The 27444-nt window shown below is 43.1% G+C and overlaps 1 protein-coding gene across 7 annotated transcripts in view; it reads right to left on the bottom strand.

Annotated features, from left to right (window-relative positions):
- LOC110537207 (calcium-binding protein 1) overlaps nt 1-22766 on the bottom strand; it is a 43764-nt gene extending 20998 nt beyond the window's left edge. For 2 of the 7 annotated variants that reach the window (XM_036937209.1, XM_036937208.1), the window contains exon 1: nt 177-314. Coding sequence is in view for 3 of the 7 variants with exons in the window: in XM_021623068.2 (XP_021478743.2) it covers nt 21690-22382 (693 nt within the window). In the remaining 4 variants the exon portion in view is untranslated. Of the gene's footprint in view, nt 1-42; nt 315-21689 lie in introns of those variants that run through there. The other 5 variants (XM_021623068.2, XM_021623069.2, XM_021623072.2 and 2 more) reach the window with 5 other exon arrangements.
- Nucleotides 22767-27444: the final 4678 nt, after the last annotated feature.

Genomic DNA, 27444 nt, shown 5'->3' with positions numbered 1-27444 from the left:
GCTCAAAGTAGAAAATGCAAGATTGCTTATTCATTAGCTCACCATCCTCTCTCTCTCCCTCAGCCTCTCTTTTTCTCCCTCCCCCTCTCGTCTCTTCCTCACTCTGTTGCACAGTTTCAAACCATCTCTACAAAGCAAGAGAGTGACAAAGAAGCTTGTTCGGACAAGAATATTACCTTCCCCCGAGCATGATACTGGAGACAGTAATCCAAACACACACGCGCGCATACACTCGATTAAACACACTCACGGATGTGGGGCTGTGGAGCTAAAAATATAACGCACCCTCTCTCTCTCTTCCCCCTCTCTTTTTCCCTCCCTCTTTCCCCTATTTCCCCTCTCCCCCTTCTCTCTCCCTCCCCTCCTCCCTCTCTCTCCGCTCCTCTCCCCTCCTCTCTCTCCCGCTTTCTCTTACACACGTATGCACATACACAGAAGAGTACGTTCCTCACAAAGTAATTTTAAGCTAGAAGGGACAGTATTGAGATCAAAGCTCTACAAAATACACAATAATTTAACATAAAAGGCATGTGGATGATGGACCACACACACACACATGCATACATGTACAACACACACCACAAATCACTGCACACTTGTTATATATCTACAGGGTTCTGAGCATTTAGGCAATAAGCACCACATGTATGCTGATAGCAATCTCTGCAATCACCTGCAGTGGCTGCCACTGGTCAATCGTTTCCCATAGTTACACACACCAAGGTCCTTTCTCTCGTCTATCCTCTACCTCTTTTATTCATTTATTCTTTGTCTGCCTCTCTGTTCTACTCCTGATGATTCATCCAGCCTCTCACCGGAGGCTCATTGTGAACATCAGAACACATCAGAAATCAGACACAGGAGCCGTTGGCTCTCATAATGTCAGCCCAGTGTGTGCACAGGCATAACACACACACACACACACACCTGTTTATGTGCCAATTCACATAAACAATAACGCTCACTGTGTTCACCTCCTGATATACACTCATCCATACAACATCCCTCTCTATATGTTCCTTTCATAACAAGGCACAGTCAGCACACAAAGGAAAGCATGCATTAGTATTTCCATACCCACATTCACACACATGCAGACACATACAGTTTGCCACCGGAGAGACATGCCACTAATTCTAAGAGGAAATTTGATGTTAATAATTGCTTTTGCAGTTTAATGAAGATTTGAGGTCAAAGTTAATCCCATTTGATCCAGTGCCATCTAGTGAGCTAAATGGCTTGGGAGAGGAGGGAGAGGAGACTGGACTGGTAGGGCTGGTAGCATCATCTCTCATGATTCTGCCATGGCATGTCTTTTTTCTCATTCCATGTATGTACTATACTACAGTACTGTATGTGAGTGTGGGTTCATTCTGTAACCTCCATATGATGAATATATCTGCCTTTACAGTCCATTTTTAGTTCCTCATCCAATTGCCTATAATTATTACCATATTATAATGCTACCTTAATATTCACATCAATATTCACAAGTCAGATACAGATGTTCTTCAGAGATATTACATTAATAATGTACTTTATACCTTATATATGTTAGTTTCATCTGGGGTAGATATTGAAGAATGGATAACCCATATGTCTGGCTCCTTATGGAGGAGAGAAGAGCCTGAGAAACAAGTTGATTTGGGATGATGACCTTATAGCATCTGTATGTGAAAATCACCCGAGGAGGATTCAGTCAGTGACCTGTAAACAGCCCAAGTAGGGAGAGATTATGGTGACGACACACCATATCAACCCCTGAGTTGAAATAACAGCCTTTTTAATTAAAAGTCTGAAAAATGTATTAGGTTAAATAGGTTGTTATTTTTATGGCAATGAAAGTATCATCTTTCATTTGAAACTCATTTATTCCATGCTAGGAATAGTTAAGTGAGAAGCTCATGAAAAGATTTCTCCTTTTTCTAAAGGAGAATGGATGGGGAGTAGTTTGCCGTCAACATTTCAAATAGCATAGCACATGGTATCATGCATGATACAACCTTAGCCAATATTACTATTATCTTCTTCTGCCTCTTGCCTCTGTGTCCCCTTTCACTCTCTCCTTTCCCTGTTTCCCTGTCTCCCTGATTTCCTCTTCCAGTGGCTACGGACAGCCTCAGGTTCCCATGAATATTCATCATTAGCACTCACACACATAAACACACACATGCGCACAGACACACACGTCTTTACACAGTCTCTTGAATTTCACAGTCTAATCCTTCACATTTCAATGGGGATTTAACTGAATAGTGAAAATGTCTACCTCCTTCACAACCATCCATTAATGGACTGTATAAATAGCCATCTGTGGCTATAAATAGTCTATGGGCTATAAACATATTGAAGACAGAAATTACAGTTGATACGACAATACTTATACATGTATCATGGCAGCTTGTCCACACCTCCTTTTCCCTTGCCTTTACCACCCAGTCCTTTCATTTTTCTCTCTCTTTCCCGTCATCCATGCTCTCTCTCTTTCCCGTCATCCATGCTCTCTCTCTTTCCCGTCATCCATGCTCTCTCTCTTTCCCGTCATCCATGCTCTCTCTCTTTCCCGTCATCCATGCTCTCTCTCTTTCCCGTCATCCATGCTCTCTCTCCATTTTCTCTGCCCCCTCTTTCCCTTTCAGACCTCATCAAGGTCAGTATGACCTGGCAGGAGAGAGGGAGGGAGAGATGGAGAGGAAGACAGGGAATGATGGAGCGAGGGTCAGAGAACTAATAAAAAAGGGAAAGGAATGAGACTTACAAAGGAGAGAGAGGGAAAGCGAGAGAGAGAGATGACATTTGAAATGTCTATTCCTTTAGAACTTTGGGAGTGTAATGTTTACTGTTCTTTTTTTTTGAGAGAGAGAGAGAGAGAGTGTGGGGGGGGGGGGGGGGGGGGGGGTCCATAGAGTGAAATAGGAAATTATTCAGTGGAATAGTGACAAGGGAAGGTAGGGAGGAGGGAGCATAACACCAGCAGGAAAATTAGGCTTTAGCTGTGCTTTTACCGGAGAGGTTTCCTTGCTGTCACGCTCGTTGAAATGATTGGACCAAGGCGCAGTGTGCGTAGAGTTCCACATATTTTAATCAATCGAAACTCACCAAAATAAACAATAAAGCACAAACGAAACGTGACGCTAACCGTGCTACTAGGCAACTATACATAGACAAGATCCCACAAATCGCAATGGGGAAAATGGCTACCTAAATATGATCCCCAATCAGAGACCACAATAAACAGCTATCTCTGATTGGGAACCATACCAGGCCAACATAAACCATTAATCACCTAGATGACCCACCCTAGTCACTATCATGCCCCAACCAACAGAGAATAAACAGCTCTCTATGGTCAGGGCGTGACACATGCATTATCTCCAGAGCTGTCAAATGCTCCGTGACCAAGGAGCTGAAGGGGAAAAATAAAGTTCTGTATTTTCCTTACATAACCTAGGTCTGTTAGCATGACTGCCTTCCCACATAGCTCAGAATCTTCCTCCTATTTATCCAATTCCTTCACTCTTTAAATTCCTGTCACCCCTGTGGCTGCTCGTATGACACACAGAGGTTGGGTTTGCGAACTGTGAATTTGCTAATGTGGGATTGGCAGGATCATTACCCTAATACACACACACACATCATTATCACACAATCACACACAGTTTATTAATGAGTGTAACTTATCTCAAGCTGGGTAAACTGGATAAGAACCGACACAGCCTGTTATCAAATACTGTTGTACACATAAATTAAGAGTTTATATCCAAAATAATATAGCCACCTACTTTTCACTTGTTTTTTCATCAGAAATGATTGCTTATGGGTACCTTCATGTGTGTGTAAAAATATTACTGTTCTTAAGAGTTTTTATTCATAGATTTGAGATGTTTATGAACATTTATTTTTTTGCAAAACCCTATACTGTATTTACATTTGTTTCGCTGGAATGGAATGTTCGAATCCTGTATATTTGACTGTAATATGTGGTTGTCTCACCTAGCTATCTTAAGATGAATGCACTGACTGTAAGTTGCCCTGGATAAGAGCATCTGCTAAATGACACAAATATCAAATGTAACTGTTTTACATACAGATCTCATATTCCTGTATTTAATTATTATTTTTAAACATATTTGAAATATTGATTTCACAAATGATAAGTTTGTATAGTTCTTTATTGAAAGTGTAGTTATTTGTTACAATTGACTGTGTAAAACCTAGGAGTACTACTTATTTCTCTGAGAGTGAGGCTGTCACACCCTGGTCAAAGTATTTTGTGTTTATCTTTATTTATTTGGTCAGGCCAGGGTGTGGCATGGGTTTGTGTATGTGGTGTGTATGTATGGGGATTGTAGCTAGTGGGGTGTTCTAGCTAAGTCTATGGCTGTCTGAAGTGGTTCTCAATCAGAGGCAGGTGTTTATCGTTGTCTCTGATTGGGAACCATATTTAGGCAGCCATATTCTTTGAGTTTGTCGTGGGTGACTGTCCTTAGTGTCATTGTTCTGTGTTAGGTTACACAAGTATAGGCTGTTTCGGTTTTCGCTAAGTTTATTGTTTTGATAGTGTTTGTGTTTAGTGTGATACTTCATTAAACATGGATTGCAATAGACACGCCGCATTTTGGACCGACTCTCCTTCTCACCAAGAAAACTGTAACAGAATCACCCACCACAAAGGGACCAAGCAGCGTGTCAACAGGCAGGAACAGCCCAAAGTGGAGTACAGTATGGACTATACTTCTTGGGAGGAGATAGACAGGTGGGCGGTCGACCCAGGGAGAGTGCCGGAGCCCGCCTGGGATTCGATGGAGCAGTGCGCGGAAGGATATAGGAGAATGGAGTTTGCGAAGCAAGCAAGGTGGCGTGGACGGAGGCCCCATAGTCAGCCCCAAAAATTTCTTGGGGGGGGGCTCAGGGAGAGTGTGGCAGAGTCAGGAGCCAGACCTGAGCCAACTCTCCCTGTTTATCGTGAGGAGCCAAGGAGGAGACCAGAACCAGAGCCGGTGTTGGAGGTGAGCGAAACAGAGACTGTGAAGGAGTTAATGGGGAAATTGGAGGAGAGAGAAATGAGGGAGTTGCTGTGTTGGTGTTTTAAACATGGAATTCGCCCGACGGAGCGTGTCGGGGATTTGATGGCACCTGGGTCAGCGCTCCATACTCGTCCTGAGGTGCGTGTTAGTCGGCTGGTGAAGATGGTGCCAGTCTCACGTACCAGGCCTCCTGTGCACCTCCCTAGCCTTGCACGTCCTGTGCCAGCACCGCTCTCAAGATCTCCAGTACGCCTTCACGGTCTAACCCATCCTGTGCCACCTCCACACCCCAGCCCTCCGGTAGCAGCTCCCCGCACCAGGCTTCCTGTGCGTGTCCTCGGCCCAGTACCACCAGTGCCAGCACCACGCATCAGGCCTACAGTGCGCATCGCCTGTCCAGCGCTGTCGGAGCCCTCCTCCTCTCCAGCGCTGTCGGAGTCTCCCGCCTGTTTAGCGCTGTTAGAGCCTTCCTTCTCTACAGCGCTGCCGGAGTCTCCCGCCTGTTCAGAACTGCCAGTTAGCATAGAGCTGCCAGTTAGCATAGAGCTGCCAGTTAGCATAGAGCTGCCAGTTAGCATAGAGCTGCCAGTCTGCATGGAGCTGCCAGTCTGCATAGAGCTGCCAGTCTGCATAGAGCTGCCAGTCTGCAAGGAGCCGCCAAAGCTGCCTGTCTGCAGGATGCCGCCAAAGCTGCCAGTCTGCAAGGAGCCGCCAGAGCTGCCAGTCTGCAAGGAGCCGCCAGAGCTGCCAGTCTGCAAGGAGCCGCCAGAGCTGCCAGTCAGCATGGAGCAGCCAGGGCCGCCAGTCAGCATGGAGCAGCCAGGGCCGCCAGTCAGCATGGAGCAGCCAGGGCCGCCAGTCAGCATGGAGCAGCCAGTCAGCATGGAGCAGCCAGTCAGCATGGAGCAGCCAGAGCAGCCAGTCAGCATGGAGCAGCCAGAGCTGCCAGTCAGCATGGAGCAGCCAGTCAGCATGGAGCAGCCAGTCAGCATGGAGCAGCCAGAGCTGCCAGTCAGCATGGAGCAGCCAGTCAGCATGGAGCAGCCAGAGCTGCCAGTCAGCATGGAGCAGCCAGTCAGCATGGAGCAGCCAGAGCTGCCAGTCATCATGGAGCAGCCAGTCAGCATGGAGCAGCCAGAGCTGCCAGTCGACCAGACTCTTCCAGATCTGCCAGTCGACCAGACTCTTCCAGATCTGCCAGTCTACCAGACTCTTCCAGATCTGCCAGTCGACCAGACTCTTCCAGATCTGCCAGTCGACCAGACTCTTCCAGATCTGCCAGTCGACCAGACTCTTCCAGATCTGGTAGATTCATCAACCTGCCTGAGCTTCCTCTCACTCCTGAGCTTCCTCTCACTTCTGAGCTTCCTCTCACTTCTGAGCTTCCTCTCACTTCTGAGCTTCCTCTCACTTCTGAGCTTCCTCTCACTTCTGAGCTTCCTCTCACTCCTGAGCTTCCCCTCAGTCCCGAGCTGCCTCAGTCCCGAGCTGCCCCTCAGTCCCGATCTGCTCCTCAGTCCAGTGGGGTTCTGGGTGAGGACTACTAGGCCATGGTCGGCGGCGAGGGTGGACTATCCAGGGACGCGAGGAGAAGGGACTAAGACATTGATTGAGTGGGGTCCACGTCCCGCGCCGGAGCCGCCACCATGGACAGACGCCCACCCGGACCCTCCCTATTGTTTTGAGGTGCGTTCGGGAGTCCGCACCTTAGGGGGGGGGGTTCTGTCACACCCTGGTCAAAGTATTTTGTGTTTATCTTTATTTATTTGGTCAGGCCAGGGTGTGGCATGGGTTTGTGTATGTGGTGTGTATGTATGGGGATTGTAGCTAGTGGGGTGTTCTAGCTAAGTCTATGGCTGTCTGAAGTGGTTCTCAATCAGAGGCAGGTGTTTATCGTTGTCTCTGATTGGGAACCATATTTAGGCAGCCATATTCTTTGAGTTTGTCGTGGGTGACTGTCCTTAGTGTCATTGTTCTGTGTTAGGTTACACAAGTATAGGCTGTTTCGGTTTTCGCTAAGTTTATTGTTTTGATAGTGTTTGTTTAGTGTGATACTTCATTAAACATGGATTGCAATAGACACGCCGCATTTTGGACCGACTCTCCTTCTCATCAAGAAAACCGTAACAGAGGCAGATAAATAGCATCAAGTGATAGATTTTAAACAAATGCACTGCATGACCAAAAGTATGTGGACACCTGGACATCTCATTCCAAAAGCATGGGCATTAATTGTCACCCCCCTTTGCTGCTATAACAGCCTCCACTCTTCTGGGAAGGCTTTCAACTAGATGTTGGAACATTGCTGCGAGGACTTGCTTCCATTCAGCCACAAGAGCATTAGTGAAGTCGGGCACTGTTGTTTGACGTTTAGGTCTAGCTTGCATTTGGTGTTCCAATTCATCCCAAAGGTGTTTAATGGGGTTATGGCCAGGGCTCTGTGCAGGCCAGTCAAGTTCTTCCACACCAATCTCAACAAACAATTTCTGTATCAACCTAGCTTTGTGCATGGGGGCATTGTCATGCTGAAACAGGAAAGGGCCTTCCCCAATATGTTGCCACAAAGTTGGAAGCACAAAATTGTCTAGAATGTCATTGTATGCTTTAGCGTTAAGATTCACTGGAACTAAGAGGCCTAGCCCGAACGATGAAAAACAGCCTCAGACCATTATTCCTCCTTCACCAAACTTTACAGTTGGCAGTATGCATACGGGCAGGTAGCGTTCTCCTGGCATCCGCCAAACCCATATTCGTCTGTCAGACTGCCAGATGGAGAAGCATGAAGCATCACTACAAAGAACACGTTTCCACTGTGCCAGAGTCCAATGGCGGCGAGCTTTACACTACTCCAGCCGACGCTTGGCATTGCACATGGTGAGGCTTGTGTGTGGCTGCTCGGCCATGGAAACCCATTTCATGAAGCTCCCGACGAACAGTTCTTGTGCTGGACGTTGCTTCCAACGGATGTGACTAAAATAGCCGAATCCACTCATTTGAACGGGTGTCCATATACGTTTGTATATATAGTGGACATGTCTGTCATTGAAGAACGCCATGCCATGATTAGACAGTGTGTGTTTTTTACCAACATTTCTCTTTTATTTAATTTTACCATGCACCTGCAACAAAGATAGCTCAGATGTGCCAATGCCTTTTGAATTTTGTACCCAAATTTCTGAAAATGGATGTATAGCGTTTTGGAATGAAACTCTTTAAAAAGACCACTTTTAATACATTGAATAAGCTGTGTGTTTTAGGGTTTCTAGTTATAGTTTATAGTAATACAAATGCTTAACACACATTGAATCTTACAAACAGACACACACTCTCTGACTTACAGTACATATTGTGAGCAGCCACCATCATCTGGTGGCGTCATCTGGTGATTAGGCATTGGTGAAAAACAATCATCCATTTACTTCTCTGCCCAGACTTCCTGCCCAGACTTCCAAATAATATTTTTCTTTCCTCAGAAGTGGTAGCTTAAGGTAAAAAAAAAAAGTCAGGGTCGCAACTTTGGTTTTCGAAATGGGGAGGCCATAATATATATGTACATATTTTTTAAACACTCCAAACAGCGTACCTGACCGCTTGGAGATGTCCACCTGGTCCTAAAGCACACCGTTGCTTTGTTTTGTATCACATTCCAATGATAAAACTGGGGGGGACAAAAATGCAATTTCAGAATTTGGAGGGGACATGTCCCCCACGTCCCCAGTGAAGGTCGCGCCCCTGAATAAAGTACCCAATACAACAGTGAAAGCTGTGAATAGACTGCTGTAACCTGGATTGGTCTATAAATGGAAAGAGTTGGAAATTGTAGCCTACATACAATAATTAAAGTATGACTACAATGACAATGCGCAGACTGCTATGTATGACACAGATTAATAGAAAATATGAAAGCAGTTATGTTTGTGATAATTATGATCCATGTGAATTGAGTGTATGACCCACTGGGCACAGACGTCAATTCAATGTCTATTCCACGTTGGTTCATTGAAATGACGTGGAAACAACGTTGATTCAACCAGTGTGTGCCCAGTGGGTAGTGTAATGACGAGTATGGAGAGTATAGTGTAATGATGTTATCATTCATAACTGATGAATTTGTAGCTATGCATGAATTCATACGTCTAGACAGGGATATTGTATTTATATCAGGATTTTCCTTTATTGATAGGAATCATTCATCATTAAACACTCATTATTTTCATGTCCAATTCTCACAATGCCCCCTCCTCATCACTTTCCTCATAACGCCCGACCCCTCCTCATCACATTCCTCATAATGTCCCCCTCCTCATCCCTTTACTCATAATGCCCCCCTCCTCATCCCTTTCCTCACAACGCCCCCCTCCTCACCCCTTTACTCATAATGCCCCCTCATACTTTTCCTCATAATGCCCCCCTCCTCATCCCCTTTACTCATAATGCCCCCCTCCTCATCCCCTTTACTCATAACGCCCCCCTCCTCATCCCCTTTACTCATAACGCCCCCCTCCATCCCTTTCCTCATAATGCCTCCTCCTCATCCCTTTCCTCACAATGCCCCCCTCCTCATCCCTTTACTCACAATGCCCACCTCCTCATCCCCTTTACTCACAATGCCCACCTCCTCATCCCCTTTACTCACAATGCCCCCCTCCTCATCCCCTTTACTCACAATGCCCCCCTCCTCATCCCCTTTACTCACAATGCCCCCCTCCTCATCCCCTTTACTCACAATTCCCCCCTCCTCATCCCCTTTCCTCATAACGCCCCCCTCCTCATCACTTTCATCAGTTAAGAACAAATTCTTATTTAAATGACAGCCTACCCCAGCCAAACCCGAACGATGCTGGGCCAATTGTGTGCCTCCCTATGGGACTCCCAATCATGGCCGGTTGTGATACAGCCTGGAACGTGCCCCTCATCCCTTTCCTCACAACGCCCTCCTCCTCATCACTTTCTTCATAATGCCCCCCTCATCACTTTCCTCATAACGCCCCCCTCCTCGTCCCTTTACTCATAATGCCCCCTCCTCATCCCTTTACTCATAATGGCCCCCTCCTCATCACTTTCTTCATAATGCCCCCCTCCTCATCACTTTACTCATTATGTCCACTCCTCAACCCTTTACTCATAATGCCCCCTCATCCTATTCCTCATAATGCCCCCCTCCTCATTCCTTTCCTCAAAACGCCCCCTCCTCATCACTTTCATGCATGAAGGGCACATTTTGGCATTTGCTGTATGGTTGATGAGAAACTCCATATTGCAAATGTACCTTACTAGAAGTCTGCAAATTTTTCTAAAATTCGCCGACGGTGGTGGGCCGTGCACCGGGGCCAGATCTTCCGGGAAGTCATCGAACGAAGTCTCTCGGACATTCGGTTTCCGTTTTATAAAACTTTCAAATTTGTCATTTTTCCGCGGTCCAGGTAAATTCCAGCAGATGGCAAATGGAATCTTATTGCAAATGTACAAAACATCACCAATCGCGACGTGGCCATTTCTCCTAAACGGAAAAAACTTTGAAGACGAAACTTGGTGAGCATAGGTTTGGCATAATGGGCAGTTAGCCCTGAACAAGATGGCATTGAAGGCCTCAACTCTTTTTGAGCTATGGCCATTTTTCTGGGATTAAAGGTCAAAAACGAAAATAGAGCGCTAATTTGAACCCTTCACGTCAAAGTACATGAACCTACGGTGTCAGGAAAAAAAGAACCAGACATTTATCTATCGTAATTTAAGAGAAATCGTACAATGTACAGTTGGTGATGCTCAAAATTTATTTATTTTTTCTTCAAAAAAGTTACAGATCCAGTTGCAGCATGTTCAGACAAATCCGTTAAGGTGGGTTTCGGCGCTCTGCGAGATTTCTGTGATTTTCTGAAATAACACACTCATTCAACCCTGTGTAAATAAGTCAGTTCTTAACGTAAAGACTTAAAACTCATTATTCTATAAGAGCCTACCCCAAGAAGGATATGTGTTCACTTTCAGCTTCCTGTGTCAACTGGAAGTGCCTTAAAATGGTGTAATAGGGGCTGTTTCGAAGGGTTAAAAAGGTCAGATCTTTTCAAAACGTCATATGTGTGATTAGGCAACAGATGTCAAAGAAATTTAGCACTATGTTAAGCCATGAATCAAACTAGATGGTCTATCTTTTTTAAACGATTTTTAAAAAAACCGTCCAAAATGACCAGGGGCGCCCCCTATTGGATGGGCAAGGGTGCTCCCTACCAAACCGTAGACCCCTTGCACCCCCCACCCGTGCCCATCCAATAGGGGGCGCCCCTAGTCATTTTTGACTTTTTTCAAAAAATCGTTAAAAAATAGACCATCTAGGTTGATTCATGGCTTAACATAGTGCTATATATCATCTGGGCAGTATAAATGCCATTTGGACATGGTTCACTGACTTTTGGGTCTGTAAACCGATTCCCTATGATCGTACATGGCAAATGGACATATCATCCTGATTTGGCACTTTCAATACTTTCACATTGCATTTGGGCATTTCTTACTGCATTTGGCAATGGTTCACTTACTTTTGACTCTGACTTTTGACCTATGAAATCATATTGCAAATGGACAAAATGTATGCCTTATGGACAATAAAAAAAATTATGACAAAATATGACAAACATATGTTCATACAGTTCTTATACATGTGTAATTGACAAAAAAATCAAAAGAATTTCAAAAAACAGTCCAGAAAGCAGTTTCAAATGTTCCAAATTTTACTCTTGGGTCTTGATTTGTGTTACATTTGCAATAAGAAAATTTACAGTGGAGCGTGCTCGCCATCTATTGGATTTTTGCTGTGTGACACTTGGCATTTGCCATATGGCATTTGCAATCAGTTTTGAATGAAACAACGTCCATTTGAATGGTATTGTACATTGTGTATATGTTTCGTACGGTGCCAATAAGATCCCATTCATTTTTGTCCATTTCAGGATTTCAGGGGGGTGTTCCCGTACTTCATAATTCCCCCCTCATCACTTTCTTCATAATGCCCCCCTCCTCATCCCTTTCCTCATAATGCCCCCCTCATCCCTTTCCTCATAATGCCCCCCTCCTCATCCCTTTACTCATAACGTCCTTTTACGCTTTTTTTATTTTTATTATATGTTTTATTTAACTAGGAAAGTCAGTTAAGAACAAATTGTTATTTAAATGACGGCCTACCCCGGCCAAACCCGGATTATGCTGGGCCAATTGTGCACCTTCCTATTTGACTCCCAATCATGGCCGGTTGTGAAACAGCCTGGAACGCCTCCCTCCTCTACTTACAGTGCCTTGCGAAAGTATTCGGCTCCCTTGAACTTTGCGACCTTTTGCCACATTTCAGGCTTCAAACATAAAGATATAAATGTATTTTTTTGTGAAGAATCAACAACAAGTGGGACACAATCATGAAGTGGAACGACATTTATTGGATATTTTAAACTTTTTTAACAAATCAAAAATTGGGCGTGCAAAATTATTCAGCCCCTTTACTTTTAGTGCAGCAAACTCTCTCCAGAAGTTCAGTGAGGATCTCTGAATGATCCAATGTTGACCTAAATGACTAATGATGATAAATACAATCCACCTGTGTGTAATCAAGTCTCCGTATAAATGCACCTGCACTGTGATAGTCTCAGAGGTCCGTTAAAAGCGCAGAGAGCATCATGAAGAACAAGGAACACACCAGGCAGGTCCGAGATACTGTTGTGAAGAAGTTTAAAGCCAGATTTGGATACAAAAATATTTCCCAAGCTTTAAACATCCCAAGGAGCACTGTGCAAGCGATAATATTGAAATGGAAGGAGTATCAGACCACTGCAAATCTACCAAGACCTGGCCGTCCCTCTAAACTTTCAGCTCATACAAGGAGAAGACTGATCAGAGATGCAGCCAAGAAGCCCATGATCACTCTGGATGAACTGCAGAGATCTACAGCTGAGGTGGGAGACTCTGTCCATAGGACAACAATCAGTCGTATATTGCACAAATCTGGCCTTTATGGAAGAGTGGCAAGAAGAAAGCCATTTCTTAAAGATATCCATAAAAAGTGTCATTTAAAGTTTGCCACAAGCCACCTGGGAGACACACCAAACATGTGGAAGAAGGTGCTCTGGTCAGATGAAACCAAAATGGAACTTTTTGGCAACAATGCAAAACGTTATGTTTGGCGTAAAAGCAAGACCCTGAACACACCATCCCCACTGTCAAACATGTGGTGGTTTGGGCCTGATTTTCTTCAGCAGGGACAGGGAAGATGGTTAAAATTGATGGGAAGATGGATGGAGCCAAATACAGGACCATTCTGGAAGAAAAGCTGATGGAGTCTGCAAAAGACCTGAGACTGGGACGGAGATTTGTCTTCCAACAAGACAATGATCCAAAACATAAAGCAAAATCTACAATGGAATGATTCAAAAATAAACATATCCAGGTGTTAGAATGGCCAAGTCAAGGTCCAGACCTGAATCCAATCGAGAATCTGTGGAAAGAACTGAAAACTGCTGTTCACAAATGCTCTCCATCCAACCTCACTGAGCTCGAGCTGTTTTGCAAGGAGGAATGGGAAAAAAATTCAGTCTCTCGATGTGCAAAACTGATAGAGACATACCCCAAGCGACTTACAGCTGTAATCGCAGCAAAAGGTGGCGCTACAAAGTATTAACTTAAGGGGGCTGAATAATTTTGCACGCCCAATTTTTCAGTTTTTGATTGTTAAAAAAGCTTGAAATATCCAATAAATGTCGTTCCACTTCATGATTGTGTCCCACTTGTTGTTGATTCTTCACAAAAAAATACAGTTTTATATCTTTATGTTTGAAGCCTGAAATGTGGCAAAAGGTCGCAAAGTTCAAGGGGGCCGAATACTTTCGCAAGGCACTGTATATTTTCCCCCCTCCTGATCCCTTTCCTCATAATGCCCCTCTCATCCCTTTCCTCAAAACGCTCCCTCATCACTTTCTTCATAATGCCCCCCTACTCATCCCTTTCTTCATAACGCCCCCCCTCATCACTTTCCTCATAATTCCCCCCCCCCTCATCCCTTTCCTCATAATGCCCCCCTCCTCATCACTTTCCTCATAATTCCCCCCCCCCTCATCCCTTTCCTCATAATGCCCCCCTCCTCATCACTTTCCTCATAATACCCCTCTCCTCATCCTCCTCTTTTTTTTATTTAATTTGTAATTTTTTGATTTAACTAGGCAAGTCAGTTAAGTACAAATTGTTATTTAAATGGCGGCCTACCCCGGCCAAACCCGGATTATGCTGGGCCAATTGTGCACCTTCCTATTTGACTCCCAATCATGGCCGGTTTTGATACAGACTGGAACGCCTCCCTCCTCATCCCTTTACTCACAACGCCCTCCTCCTCATCATTTTCTCATGACCCCCCCCCCCCTCATCACTTTCCTCATAATGCCCCCATCATCCCTTTCCTCATAATGCCCCCTCCTCATAACGTCCTCCCCCTCATCCCTTTACTCATAGCCCTTCTATTTCAGCAATTCCTTCTGATGAAAATGAAAGTGAAAGTGTAGGCTCTGCCCTAATTGATGTGCTCTCTATCATCATAGCATGACAAATGGCCCAAGACGATGCCCAAGGACCAGTCAGCCCTTCCTCCATCAAGGGGCCAACATCTTTCTCTACAGTATCCAGAGGACTGACTATTAAATGTGTGATAGAATAATACTATAGTGTCTATGTTTAGTATATATCAATAGAACTCTGAAGCTAGCTACAGTATATGTATGGATATATGATCTCTGTGGTTCCTTTTAGTTGTTCAGAGTAAACTCTGACGACACTGTATGCAATTGTCCTACTCTGCCCACCCCCACAGGTCATCAGATATAGATGTGACCCCCTTCCTAGAGGCTTCCTTGACAGGTCTGATCTGATTGGATATCTTAGTTTTACTACCTTTTCGTTTGGTCTCTGGATTGGACAACAGTTTATTTTGAATACAAACAAGTCATATCTGGTATAAATGGAATGAATGTCTGTTGTTCTCTCATCTTGATATTTTCTAATTTCCTAGGCTTCTATGCCTCTGGCCTAGTAGGCATATCTTTGTTCATGCTTTATCTTGTAACTTAACCTTAGGACCTATATGCCTAGAATTATGTTTTGTTAATAATGTCATTATTGCCTTGTAACTTAAGCTTTATGCCTTGTATGTGAATCCATTCAATTTAGAAAGTTATTAAATAATACTTGCATTTTGCCATCACTTCTCATGACCATTCCTTGATCTTACTCAGCTAAACGCCTAATGCTTGCTTGCATATTTTCCTCACGTGTGCTCCCTCTACAGCCTGTAGGTCACCAGGCTGCTCGTTAGGGTGCACACCTGTCACCAGCGTTAGGCGCATAATGACACTCACCTAGACTCCATCACCTCCTCGATTACCTGCTCTATATATGTCACTCCCTTTAGTTTCTTCTTGTTCCTTTTCCTGTTCCATGTCGGTGCACTGTTCGTGTTTCTTGTTTTGTTCTTTTATTTATTAAATGTAGTCACTCCCTGAACTTGCTTCCCGACTTTCAGAGCACATCGTTACAATTTTAAATGTCTTTATGGAGTCAGATATAGTTTTAATAGACTTTGTCCATTAATTGAATAGTCTTATTACAGGTTGCATGTAAGGTACATACAGTGCCTTGCGAAAGTATTCGGCCCCCTTGAACTTTGCGACCTTTTGCCACATTTCAGGCTTCAAACATAAAGATATAAAACTGTATTTTTTTGTGAAGAATCAACAACAAGTGGGACACAATCATGAAGTGGAACGACATTTATTGGATATTTCAAACTTTTTTAACAAATCAAAAACTGAAAAATTGGGCGTGCAAAATTATTCAGCCCCTTTACTTTCAGTGCAGCAAACTCTCTCCAGAAGTTCAGTGAGGATCTCTGAATGATCCAATGTTGACCTAAATGACTAATGATGATAAATACAATCCACCTGTGTGTAATCAAGTCTCCGTATAAATGCACCTGCACTGTGATAGTCTCAGAGGTCCGTTAAAAGTGCAGAGAGCATCATGAAGAACAAGGAACACACCAGGCAGGTCCGAGATACTGTTGTGAAGACGTTTAAAGCCGGATTTGGATACAAAAAGATTTCCCAAGCTTTAAACATCCCAAGGAGCACTGTGCAAGCGATAATATTGAAATGGAAGGAGTATCAGACCACTGCAAATCTACCAAGACATGGCCGTCCCTCTAAACTTTCAGCTCATACAAGGAGAAGACTGATCAGAGATGCAGCCAAGAGGCCCATGATCACTCTGGATGAACTGCAGAGATCTACAGCTGAGGTGGGAGACTCTGTCCATAGGACAACAATCAGTCGTATATTGCACAAATCTGGCCTTTATGGAAGAGTGGCAAAAAGAAAGCCACTTCTTAAAGATATCCATAAAAAGTGTCGTTTAAAGTTTGCCACAAGCCACCTGGGAGACACACCAAACATGTGGAAGAAGGTGCTCTGGTCAGATGAAACCAAAATTGAACTTTTTGGCAACAATGCAAAACGTTATGTTTGGCGTAAAAGCAACACAGCTGAACACACCATCCCCACTGTCAAACATGGTGGTGGCAGCATCATGGTTTGGGCCTGCTTTTCTTCAGCAGGGACAGGGAAGATGGTTAAAATTGATGGGAAGATGGATGGAGCCAAATACAGGACCATTCTGGAAGAACACCTGATGGAGTCTGCAAAAGACCTGAGACTGGGACGGAGATTTGTCTTCCAACAAGACAATGATCCAAAACATAAAGCAAAATCTACATTGGAATGGTTCAAAAATATCCAGGTGTTAGAATGGCCAAGTCAAAGTCCAGACCTGAATCCAATCGAGAATCTGTGGAAAGAACTGAAAACTGCTGTTCACAAATGCTCTCCATCCAACCTCACTGAGCTCGAGCTGTTTTGCAAGGAGGAATGGGAAAAAATGTCAGTCTCTCGATGTGCAAAACTGATAGAGACATACCCCAAGCGACTTACAGCTGTAATCACAGCAAAAGGTGGCGCTACAAAGTATTAACTTAAGGGGGCTGAATAATTTTGCACGCCCAATTTTTCAGTTTTTGATTTGTTAAAAAAGTTTTAAATATCCAATAAATGTCGTTCCACTTCATAATTGTGTCCCACTAGTTGTTGATTCTTCACAAAAAAACACAGTTTTATATCTTTATGTTTGAAGCCTGAAATGTGGCAAAAGGTCGCAAAGTTCAAGGGGGCCGAATACTTTCGCAAGGCACTGTATACACATATCAAATATTACCCTGCTACAAAAGCATGCTATTTATATGGATGCTTGAGATAATATGTTTTCTTATGCAGGAATCCCTGCTTTAGTCACCAATTTGCTAACTGGCTTTGTCAGGTAGCGCGTTAGCCAAAGGATTTGAATATTTTTACTATCACACGAATGGCTGTTCTCCTCCACTCTCTCATAATCAGGTCTTGGGAGTGTTATATTTAGCTTCCACTGGCAGAGAATGAGTTCTGTAGGGAGACCTTGATGTTACATAAGAAAAATATGAAATATAGAATGTCAGTGGGTACATTCTCACGCCATATCAAAAGATTTATTCAAAGTATACTTGTGCCAACAAAAATATATGATAAGATGGATATGATAAGCTAGATATGATATGACATGTAAATGTCACCTAATAGATTATCACAACCAAAGATCCAAACACACGCATGTGCACACACAGACAAGTGTACACACACACATCTTTGTATCAGACAAACAGAACATCTTGCAATATCTAGACACCACCACACAACTCTCAGTTGACTTGAAACTTTGCTATTATGTAATTGGACACAAACGCTGCATATCCAGTTATAGATCTGATCCTACTGAAATAGTCAGAGCTTTCTGACAAGTCTCGGACTTACAGTAACTAGCATCAAGTGACACAGTCCCCTTGCATACTTTTTCTGCTCAAAAACTCCTCCAGGTGAGCAATTTCACAGCCAAGTGAGTGAGAAATAGACAGATATTGTCATTAAAGGTCCTTCAATATTCCCATTTCAAAGCACAATGACTGGATAGAGTGATAGAGGGCTACTGCATCGTGTCTCACTGTGGAGCAGATTGAGATTTTGTAGGCACTATAGAGCACAGCAGTGCTGCATAGATTGGGGTTTGCTGCCTAGAACTCCTGTGACTGATTGAAGCTCTGGCCTGGTTTGAGTGAAGTTATTTCTGGCACACATTAACACATGGGAAACGTGTTGTCTCCATCCAAATGAGAATAAGAACACCTCCTCCCAGCTGCCCACTGCACTGAAGATAGGAAACACTGTCACCACTGATAAATCCACCATAATTGAAAATTTCAATAAGCATTTTTCTACTGCTGGCTTTCCACCTGGCTACTCCTACCCCTGTCAACAGCACTGCACCCCCAACAGCAACTCGCCCAAGCCTTCCCCATTTCTCCTTCTCCCAAATCCATTCAGCTGATGTTCTGAAAGAGCTGCAAAATCTGGACCCCTACAAATCAGCCGGGCTAGACAATCTGGACCCTTTCTTTCTAAAATTATCTGCCGAAATTGTTGCCACCCCTATTACTAGCCTGTTCAACCTCTCTTTCGTGTCGTCTGAGATTCCCAAAGATTGGAAAGCAGCTGTGGTCATCCCCCTCTTCAAAGGGGGGGGACACTCTTGACCCAAACTGCTACAGACCTATATCTATCCTACCATGCCTTTCTAAGGTCTTCGAAAGCCAAGTCAACAAACAGATTACCGACCATTTTGAATCTCACCATACCTTCTCTGCTATGCAATCTGGTTTCAGAGCTGGTCATGGGTGCACCTAAGCCACGCTCAAGGTCCTAAACGATATCTTAACCGCCATCGATAAGAAACATTACTGTGCAGCCGTATTCATTGATCTGGCCAAGGCTTTCGACTCTGTCAATCACCACATCCTCATCGGAAGACTCAACAGCCTTGGTTTCTCAAATGATTGCCTCGCCTGGTTCACCAACTACTTCTCTGATAGAGTTCAGTGTGTCAAATCGGAGGGTCTGTTGTCCGGACCTCTGGCAGTCTCTATGGGGGTGCCACAGGGTTCAATTCTTGGACCGACTCTCTTCTCTGTATACATCAATGAGGTCGCTCTTGCTGCTGGTGAGTCTCTGATCCACCTCTACGCAGACGACACCATTCTGTATACTTCCGGCCCTTCGTTGGACACTGTGTTAACAACCCTCTAGGCAAGCTTCAATGCCATACAACTCTCCTTCCGTGGCCTCCAATTGCTCTTAAATACAAGTAAAACTAAATGCATGCTCTTCAACCGATCGCTACCTGCACCTACCCGCCTGTCCAACATCACTACTCTGGACGGCTCTGACTTAGAATACGTGGACAACTACAAATACTTAGGTGTCTGGTTAGACTGTAAACTCTCCTTCCAGACCCATATCAAACATCTCCAATCCAAAGTTAAATCTAGAATTGGCTTCCTATTTCGCAACAAAGCATCCTTCACTCATGCTGCCAAACATACCCTTGTAAAACTGACCATCCTACCAATCCTCGACTTTGGCGATGTAATTTACAAAATAGCCTCCAATACCCTACTCAACAAATTGGATGCAGTCTATCACAGTGCAATCCGTTTTGTCACCAAAGCCCCATATACTACCCACCATTGCGACCTGTACGCTCTCGTTGGCTGGCCCTCGCTTCATACTCGTCGCCAAACCCACTGGCTCCAAGTCATCTACAAGACCCTGCTAGGTAAAGTCCCCCTTATCTCAGCTCGCTGGTCACCATAGCATCTCCCACCTGTAGCACACGCTCCAGCAGGTATATCTCTCTAGTCACCCCCAAAACCAATTCTTTCTTTGGCCGCCTCTCTTTCCAGTTCTCTGCTGCCAATGACTGGAACGAACTACAAAAATCTCTGAAACTGGAAACACTTATCTCCCTCACTAGCTTTAAGCACCAACTGTCAGAGCAGCTCACAGATTACTGCACCTGTACATAGTCCACCTATAATTTAGCCCTATCAACTACCTCTTTCCCAACTGTATTTAATTTATTTATTTATTTTGCTCCTTTGCACCCCATTATTTTTATTTCTACTTTGCACATTCTTCCATTGCAAAACTACCATTCCAGTGTTTTACTTGCTATATTGTATTTACCTTGCCACCAAGGCCTTTTTTGCCTTTACCTCCCTTCTCACCTCATTTGCTCACATTGTATATAGACTTGTTTATACTTTATTATTGACTGTATGTTTGTTTTACTCCATGTGTAACTCTGTGTTGTTGTATCTGTCGAACTGCTTTGCTTTATCTTGGCCAGGTCGCAATTGTAAATGAGAACTTGTTCTCAACTTGCCTACCTGGTTAAATAAAGGTAAAATAAAAAAAAAATTAAAAAAATCTGAGCATTCTATCTCCCTTAGCACTGAAACTAATATCTCAGCGCCACGGAAAGAAAACAATGGATAGCCTATGGAGAGCAACAGAGGCACTATAGGAACGGGGTTATTTGATGAGGACTTTGAGGAGGACCTTTGTATTAGTAGAGGGTAGAGGAGATGGGATGCAGGAATGAAGATGGAGAGGCACACTTCTTTTGCCATCCACAATCACCTGTCTATCTTCCGGTGTATGGCCCCAAAGTCTGGCAAAGATTATACATTTTCCATACCTAAATGATTACAGTGTGATAACTATTCAATCTCACATTTTTTAAACCTTGATGTGAGTGTGACTTACCACAAATAGCTGTGTGTGTGTGTGTGTGTGTGTGTTCAGCACAATACAATTTCCACAGGATTGGAAAGTTGATCCACCTGCCATTGCTCAGGTGACAGACATGATGAGAGTATCCTTCATATCAACACACATGACAGTCTGCCACCCCCTCCATCCAACTAATTACCAGATACACAGATAAGTGAAATTTGGACTCAAAACATATCTACATTTTTGATATGGTCAGCTGGGGTGAATGGGTGTCAGGTCACATTTGGCTTGGGTTCCTGCTCTACCTGTCCCTCACGTTTGACCCTATCCTACCAACCTGACACTGTGAAGCATTATACTTTTTTCATGCTTGAGCTGTCTAAACTATTTAATCTGACCTATAGGCTACTACTCATATCTATCCAACGGTCTTGTTTCAAATACATTGGAATATTTTAGAAAAAATCTTTGGGAAATGTTATAGTGCACTGTGCAGTTGGAAAAATCCATAATCCCAACCTTCTGTTGTCACGCATCCTATAGCTATTGCAACTATCTGCTCTGAACGAAAGGTTCATCCTTCATTTCTGTGTTATGAATTACTGTTTAATGGTGTTACACAACAAAACACCTACGTGTTTATCCGTGCATAATAGAGCCTTAATGGCGAAATGCATGAAATGGTTAATTGTGTAAATTAAGTTGAATATTTTTGCATTTAGAAATTATAATTCAAATTAACCCTTGAGATAAAAGTGAGTTTAGGTCGCGCCGTTTTTTGGCAAATGCACATAAATGAATTGCCAATTGTGACTAATAATCCCCCGTCTACTTGTTCAATCCTTGAGTTGATTTTGAATGTTTGTTCGAGAGTAGGCAGGCTAATCAATGTGTTGTAGTGCTGTCTAGACACGGATTTACCTACCTGCCCGAAGACTGATTTCACTATCGGATGCAGATTGGAGTCATGTTCAGGTGGAGCTGTGCTGAGTCTTTTGGCGGTCCGGCTGGTAGGGGGACCGGGCACTGGCGTGGACGATACCGGTTGGTCAGAGTTTAAACTCGTGGACGACCCAGCAATTATTCTGTCCTTTGATTCAAAAAAGTACGCAGTGTCGTCGGATTGTTTTGTATAGGATGGAGTTGGCGAGGACCTCCGGTCCGGACGTGCGTTCCCGTGGTGATGCGCAGGCGGCAGGTCACATTTGGAGGTGTTGTGATGGTGGTGGTGTGGGTGGAGGTGTCTGGACGACTTACTGCGGTCTTTCCCACTGCGATCCATCCGCTCTCTAATTTCTTCCTGTCTGTAGCCGTCATCGTAGTGGTCGCTGTGTTGTTGGAAGTGGTGGGAATGTCCCCGTTTATCACCTCCATTCCTGTCTGTCCTGCCACCGGCATGCCTCGGTTGACAAAGCGGTCTGCGCGCGCTTGCCTCGCACTCATCGCTCCAACACGGCTCGTCAGGTACACCGCTACCCCCTTCGGGTTGATGATGGTGACTGCGGTGGCTGCGCGACCCATGATGCTCGGAATGATGTGCGGATCTGCGACTCACCGGTACCGCTGAGGATCTCAACAGAGAGGTCGTAGATTCGCTCTTGGGGAGAGAGGAGCTCATTGCCGTGTGCCGTTCTTTTTACCTTAATGTATTACTTTGTGCAGATACCAGCACAAGACTGAAGGTCGTGTGAAGACAGTTGCAGGTACTGGGCATTTAGCCGGTATACTGTGTAGTCAGGGCAGTCTATTGGATCCCCTCTCAGTAACCTATTCGCGCGTCTCTACAGCCTAGGCTACAGTGCAAACTAGGAACACCCACCCACTGCGAAATGATAAAGTTCTGAATGCCACCTGCTCGCTCTATTGTATAGATGCGAGGCTACGTGTCATACGAAGTGACGAATCAGTCGCTTCTATACACGCGAAGAACGCATCAGTGAATTTGGGTGGCTTTGGAAATGGATTTTATAGTTGCCTGCTATGCGGCGTGCCGTACACTGTCCTCGCGCAAAATTCGTTAGGTCCCTCGTCACCACAGATTATAATGAATCGTAAAAGAGCCGAATATCATTATAATTAGTCACTGCTTTACTCATTCATCCCGACCCCGGGGGGCCATGAGGTTGAGCATCACATGATGCGAAACAAGATAATAGGTGAGAGGGGTACGACATTGTTTTTACTTCACTGCCTTGCCAGAACAATTGTCAATCAAAGGTTTTTTGTTCAGTTATTGATTAAAATACCTAACTAGAACTGCATCTCTTGGACAAATATTCCTATATTCATGTCAAAGTTAAGTACATTAGTATCAGCATGATATTCTCAATTTCATCAATTAATCATATTGCAGGGAATTAACGGTTTTCCTCTTTTCCTCTCATCTTCTGTCTAGTAACTCTATGAGGACCATTAGGAATTGCCATTCTACCAGAGTAAAAAGCAACAGCCTGCATGGAATTCCGACCGGAATTCCGACCAAACTCCCCATCCCCAGACCTATCTAACCATCTTCCAACTTTCCATCCATCCTATAGTCTACTCTAAACATTTTCAAAATATCTATCCGGTGAAACCCTATTGCTCAATGCCATCAAAACAAAAAAATCTATATATATTTATTTTCCTCCACAATGTCTAAATAGGCTATTACCACTCCTGTTGGCAGTTGGCTCTTTCTCAAGTGGCCTCTGTCTTTCTCTGGCCTCTCTCTCTCCCCCAGTGTTCTCCCTCCATCCATCCTCCCTAACCCTAACTCTCTCTCTCTCTCTAGGGTAAACAGATGCTCTCAAGCTGAAAGTGGAGCTTATGTAACATTGTACCTTCACCTTCCAACCACATCTCCATACATTTGTAATGGTCAAATCACATGTACAATTACTTAGCACTTCACCTTTTATAAAGGTTTTGTAAGGGATGTATCATTGGTTGTAATTGTGTGATTGTTTGTGCTTGCTAAATAATTGAGTTATATGTCTGTTATAATTCAATCAATTAGTTATTACTGTTTAATACCAATAACAAAAATGCTCTAGAAACAAACTGTTTTTACAACTTTTGCAAAGCCTTTTTAAAGGGCACTTAAATGTGAAGGGTATTTCGAACAGCACCATTTACTCATATGAGTGTGTCAAATGTATTTGTCTCAATGGAAATTGTAAAAAATAAAAATAAAAAATAAACGTTTTTTAAAGAATAATAAATAATGAAATTCACTATACATTCTTGACCATACATATTTGGGTTGTTCCACCAATTTGGTCAAAGAAAACGTTTGATTTCACTTCATTTTTACATTCTGTCATACACTGTAAACCCCAAGGCATGTTTAACTCAAATACTTCTAGTAATTTGTACTCAAAGTCAATGAAAAGTCATTATTACATCAAATGTTTACGTGGTAACTTTTTTCCCAGCATGCTCTACTGCAGGTTGATTTAAAAAAAAAAAAAGTTTTTAATATCTGTTTTTGCATGTACATTGAGTGATTGATTTATTAAATGCTATGATACACAAAGATACATAAAACAATTCTAACTAATCCAATTATTGAATTTGTGCACCCATTACTGAAATGGTTGTTCCAGTTTTGCTGGGTTAGGTCATTTCCTCCTACCATTTTTATCCCTGGCAGCCATTATGAATGCAGGTTGTGGATGAATACAAATTGCAACTATTGGATAACCTAACGCTGGCTGGATTCCAATAGGAATTACATATCACTTTGCAAGACAGTATAATGCGATTATCAGTACATTTCAGGTACATTTTCCATGTTGCCCATAAATACTGGTTGGAAGATTACTGTGAACATTTTTTGGGAAGTTTGTAGAATTTTGCAACCCTACTTGCAGGCCTGATGTGGCCTGTAAATTATGTGTTTCAGGCCGCTGTATAAGGCCTTATGATATATGTAATGGTTCAATTATAATGATAATATTCACATAGGAACTCACTTGGTGAAGGCCACAGGACTGAAAATGAATGAATTCAACAACCATGTCTCTGTCACTAACAAATACAGTCATGGGGTGGTTTACTCTACAATTCCGTTGAAAAGGCAAGGTACACTCGCAAGTTATTGGAAGTGTGGCTTAGTGGGGGCGTTACATTTAAGTATACCTTACTCAAAAAAACCTGCATTTGTATTACTCATATGAAGGTAATCAGTTTCCTCAAAATGTTTGAGTAGCCAGAACGTATCCGGTTTTACAGTGTAAAAAGTACACGTTCAACTTAATTAACAAAAAACATATTTTCCCATCTCAAGAGGTAAAAAAAAACGATATTATTAAGTAAGTACCAAACAAAGTAGGGTTGGCGTGACGGGGTTGACGATTTCATCTTGTGACAGGGGGAATGGAAGCTTTTTGTGTGCGACAGAAGGACAAGCTTAATTTTTAAAATGTCATTATCAATACATTTCTAGCCTATCTATGGGTAACAGGAGACGTGTTATTCTCGACCCGCTGTCACGACTTCTGCCGAAGTCGGTTCCTCTCCTTGTTCGGGCGGTGTTCGGCGGTCGACGTCACCGGTCTTCTAGCCATTGCTGATCTTTTTTTTTTTCCATTTGTTTTGTCTTGTTTTCCCACACACCTGGTTTTCATTCCCTCATTACGTGTTGTGTATTTAACCCTCTGTTCCCCCCATGTCTTTGTGTGGTGTTGTTTGTTGTAAGTGCTTGTGCACATGTTGACTAGTGCGCGTCGGGTTTTGTACCCAAGTTGTTATTTTCTTGATGCCGTTGGTTTTGGAATTAAACTGCTCCGGCTGTTACCTAGTTCTGCTCTGCTGCGTCTGACTTCCCTGCCACCAGTTACGCACCCCTTACACCCGCTCAGTTTTCCAATGTGTCTATTGAAAAAAATATATTTAAAAATGAATAGTTTCACCATATTAAAACGAGAGTTCAGTTCACCTAACAGGCTTCACTTTAAACAGATGTAAATGGAAAGATGTAAATTAATCACTAATAACATTACATAAATAAATAATAATCTTCAGAAATGATTTTAGCAAAGAAACAAAATAACTAGGGCTTTACAATGATGGTGAAAACTTGGAGAAATGTTGGGGTTAAGTTGGTTAAAATCTTCCTAGAGGTCTGAGACGGTACATAGATGGACATGTCAAAATGCAGAATTTTGGCACTTTAGCAAGTCTTAATTCAATAAATCTCCTTTTCAATATGAATAATCTATATTATCTATATTAAAGGGCTCTTCATTTAATATAACAGGCTTTCAAAATTAAATATTGGTCCACAAATTCTACTTAAAATAGCAAAGGGATGCAAAAGGAACTCATTTCATGGAACGACCCATTAAATGATAGACCAGAAGATCTAACAGGTGGGGGACAGTAGATGATAACATAATAACCAATTTCTGTTATGATTATGTAGCACATGGGGATGTGTGAAACTTACTCCTCAGCCTGAAGTGTCCCCACTTGCACCATGAAATAGCTAGCTTTCCACGTGGCGTGACTGGTAACGCGTTGGCAGGGCGGTCACGTGTGCTAGCAAAGCAGTGCTGGGTTTGAGCCTCGGTGTGAGTCAAATCAGGTGTAAGTGGTACTTGCTAAGCAAGAGCGTGAAGTCATTTACAATTGCATCATTAATGAAAGAAGAACTAAGTGAGTGCTGAAAGTGTAATCAGATAGCTGAAGTAAAATGTGACAGTATCTGTATGCCCATGGTCTTTACTCACACAACAGATGTCCAGGGATCCAGGCACATGTCAAATTCTGTTAATATATAGACAAAATTAGACACACAACCCCTCCTAACTGTGCTTCAGTGTGCAAAGCTGAGAAGTGAGCCTCCTCTCCCCTGTCTCTTGGGAGTTTGTGTTTTCTGACATCTGTGTCTCTGTATCCCCTGCTCCAGGGATAGTCGGCAGAATATCTTGCTTCTCTTTTCATTTCTTTCCCATCCATTCCCTGATTTCATCGCCTTCTTCTCCTGCTCTTGTTCCAGCTATTTCTAATTTTGTCATCCTCTCCCCTTCCCTGTCTTTCCTGTTTCTTCTCTGTCCTGCTTTTTTGGTGAGAAATGTCACCAAATGTTGACATGTCACTCTTATGTATGTAGGCCTGATATTTATGGGGAGGAGGAGTTATAGATATTAAAACTTAACATAATAACATATTTATACCAGTGACGGTTAAGATTAGGAAGAACAATTTTTATTAATGAGCATGATTTTATTTCTATTTCAGCCTATTGGATGACTGTCATTCATATTCCATTCACCTAGCTTAATGTAACATTGATAGGTTTAGGCTACAGTACGACATGATACTCAAATTTGCCCTATACCCATCATTAGGTTGCTGGAACCTAGCCTTAAAATGAACATTTATAAAGTAAGTGCACAGGTCAAGGGACAAATTGGAGTAATCAAGGTGACAGCATAGCCGCGTGAAGTAGAGGTGTTAAGGGGGCTGCAGCACCAAAATTCACTAAAATAGTGCACTAGGCCTTTATTACTCCTGTATGAGCAAAGCAAAATATTCGACAGAAGAGCGGGCAGAAATCTCTCTCTCTCTCGCTCTCTCTTTGCTGCTTCTCCTTAATTTTTGAAGAAATGAATTTGTTCAAAACTGTTCAACTATTTTATTTTTCTCTCGTTCAGTTAACTACTCACCACATTTTATGCACTGCAGTGCTAGCT

This window comes from Oncorhynchus mykiss, chromosome 12 (assembly GCF_013265735.2).
Source record: "Oncorhynchus mykiss isolate Arlee chromosome 12, USDA_OmykA_1.1, whole genome shotgun sequence".
NCBI lineage: Eukaryota > Metazoa > Chordata > Actinopteri > Salmoniformes > Salmonidae > Oncorhynchus > Oncorhynchus mykiss.
This window is presented reverse-complemented; position numbering and strand designations above follow the sequence as displayed.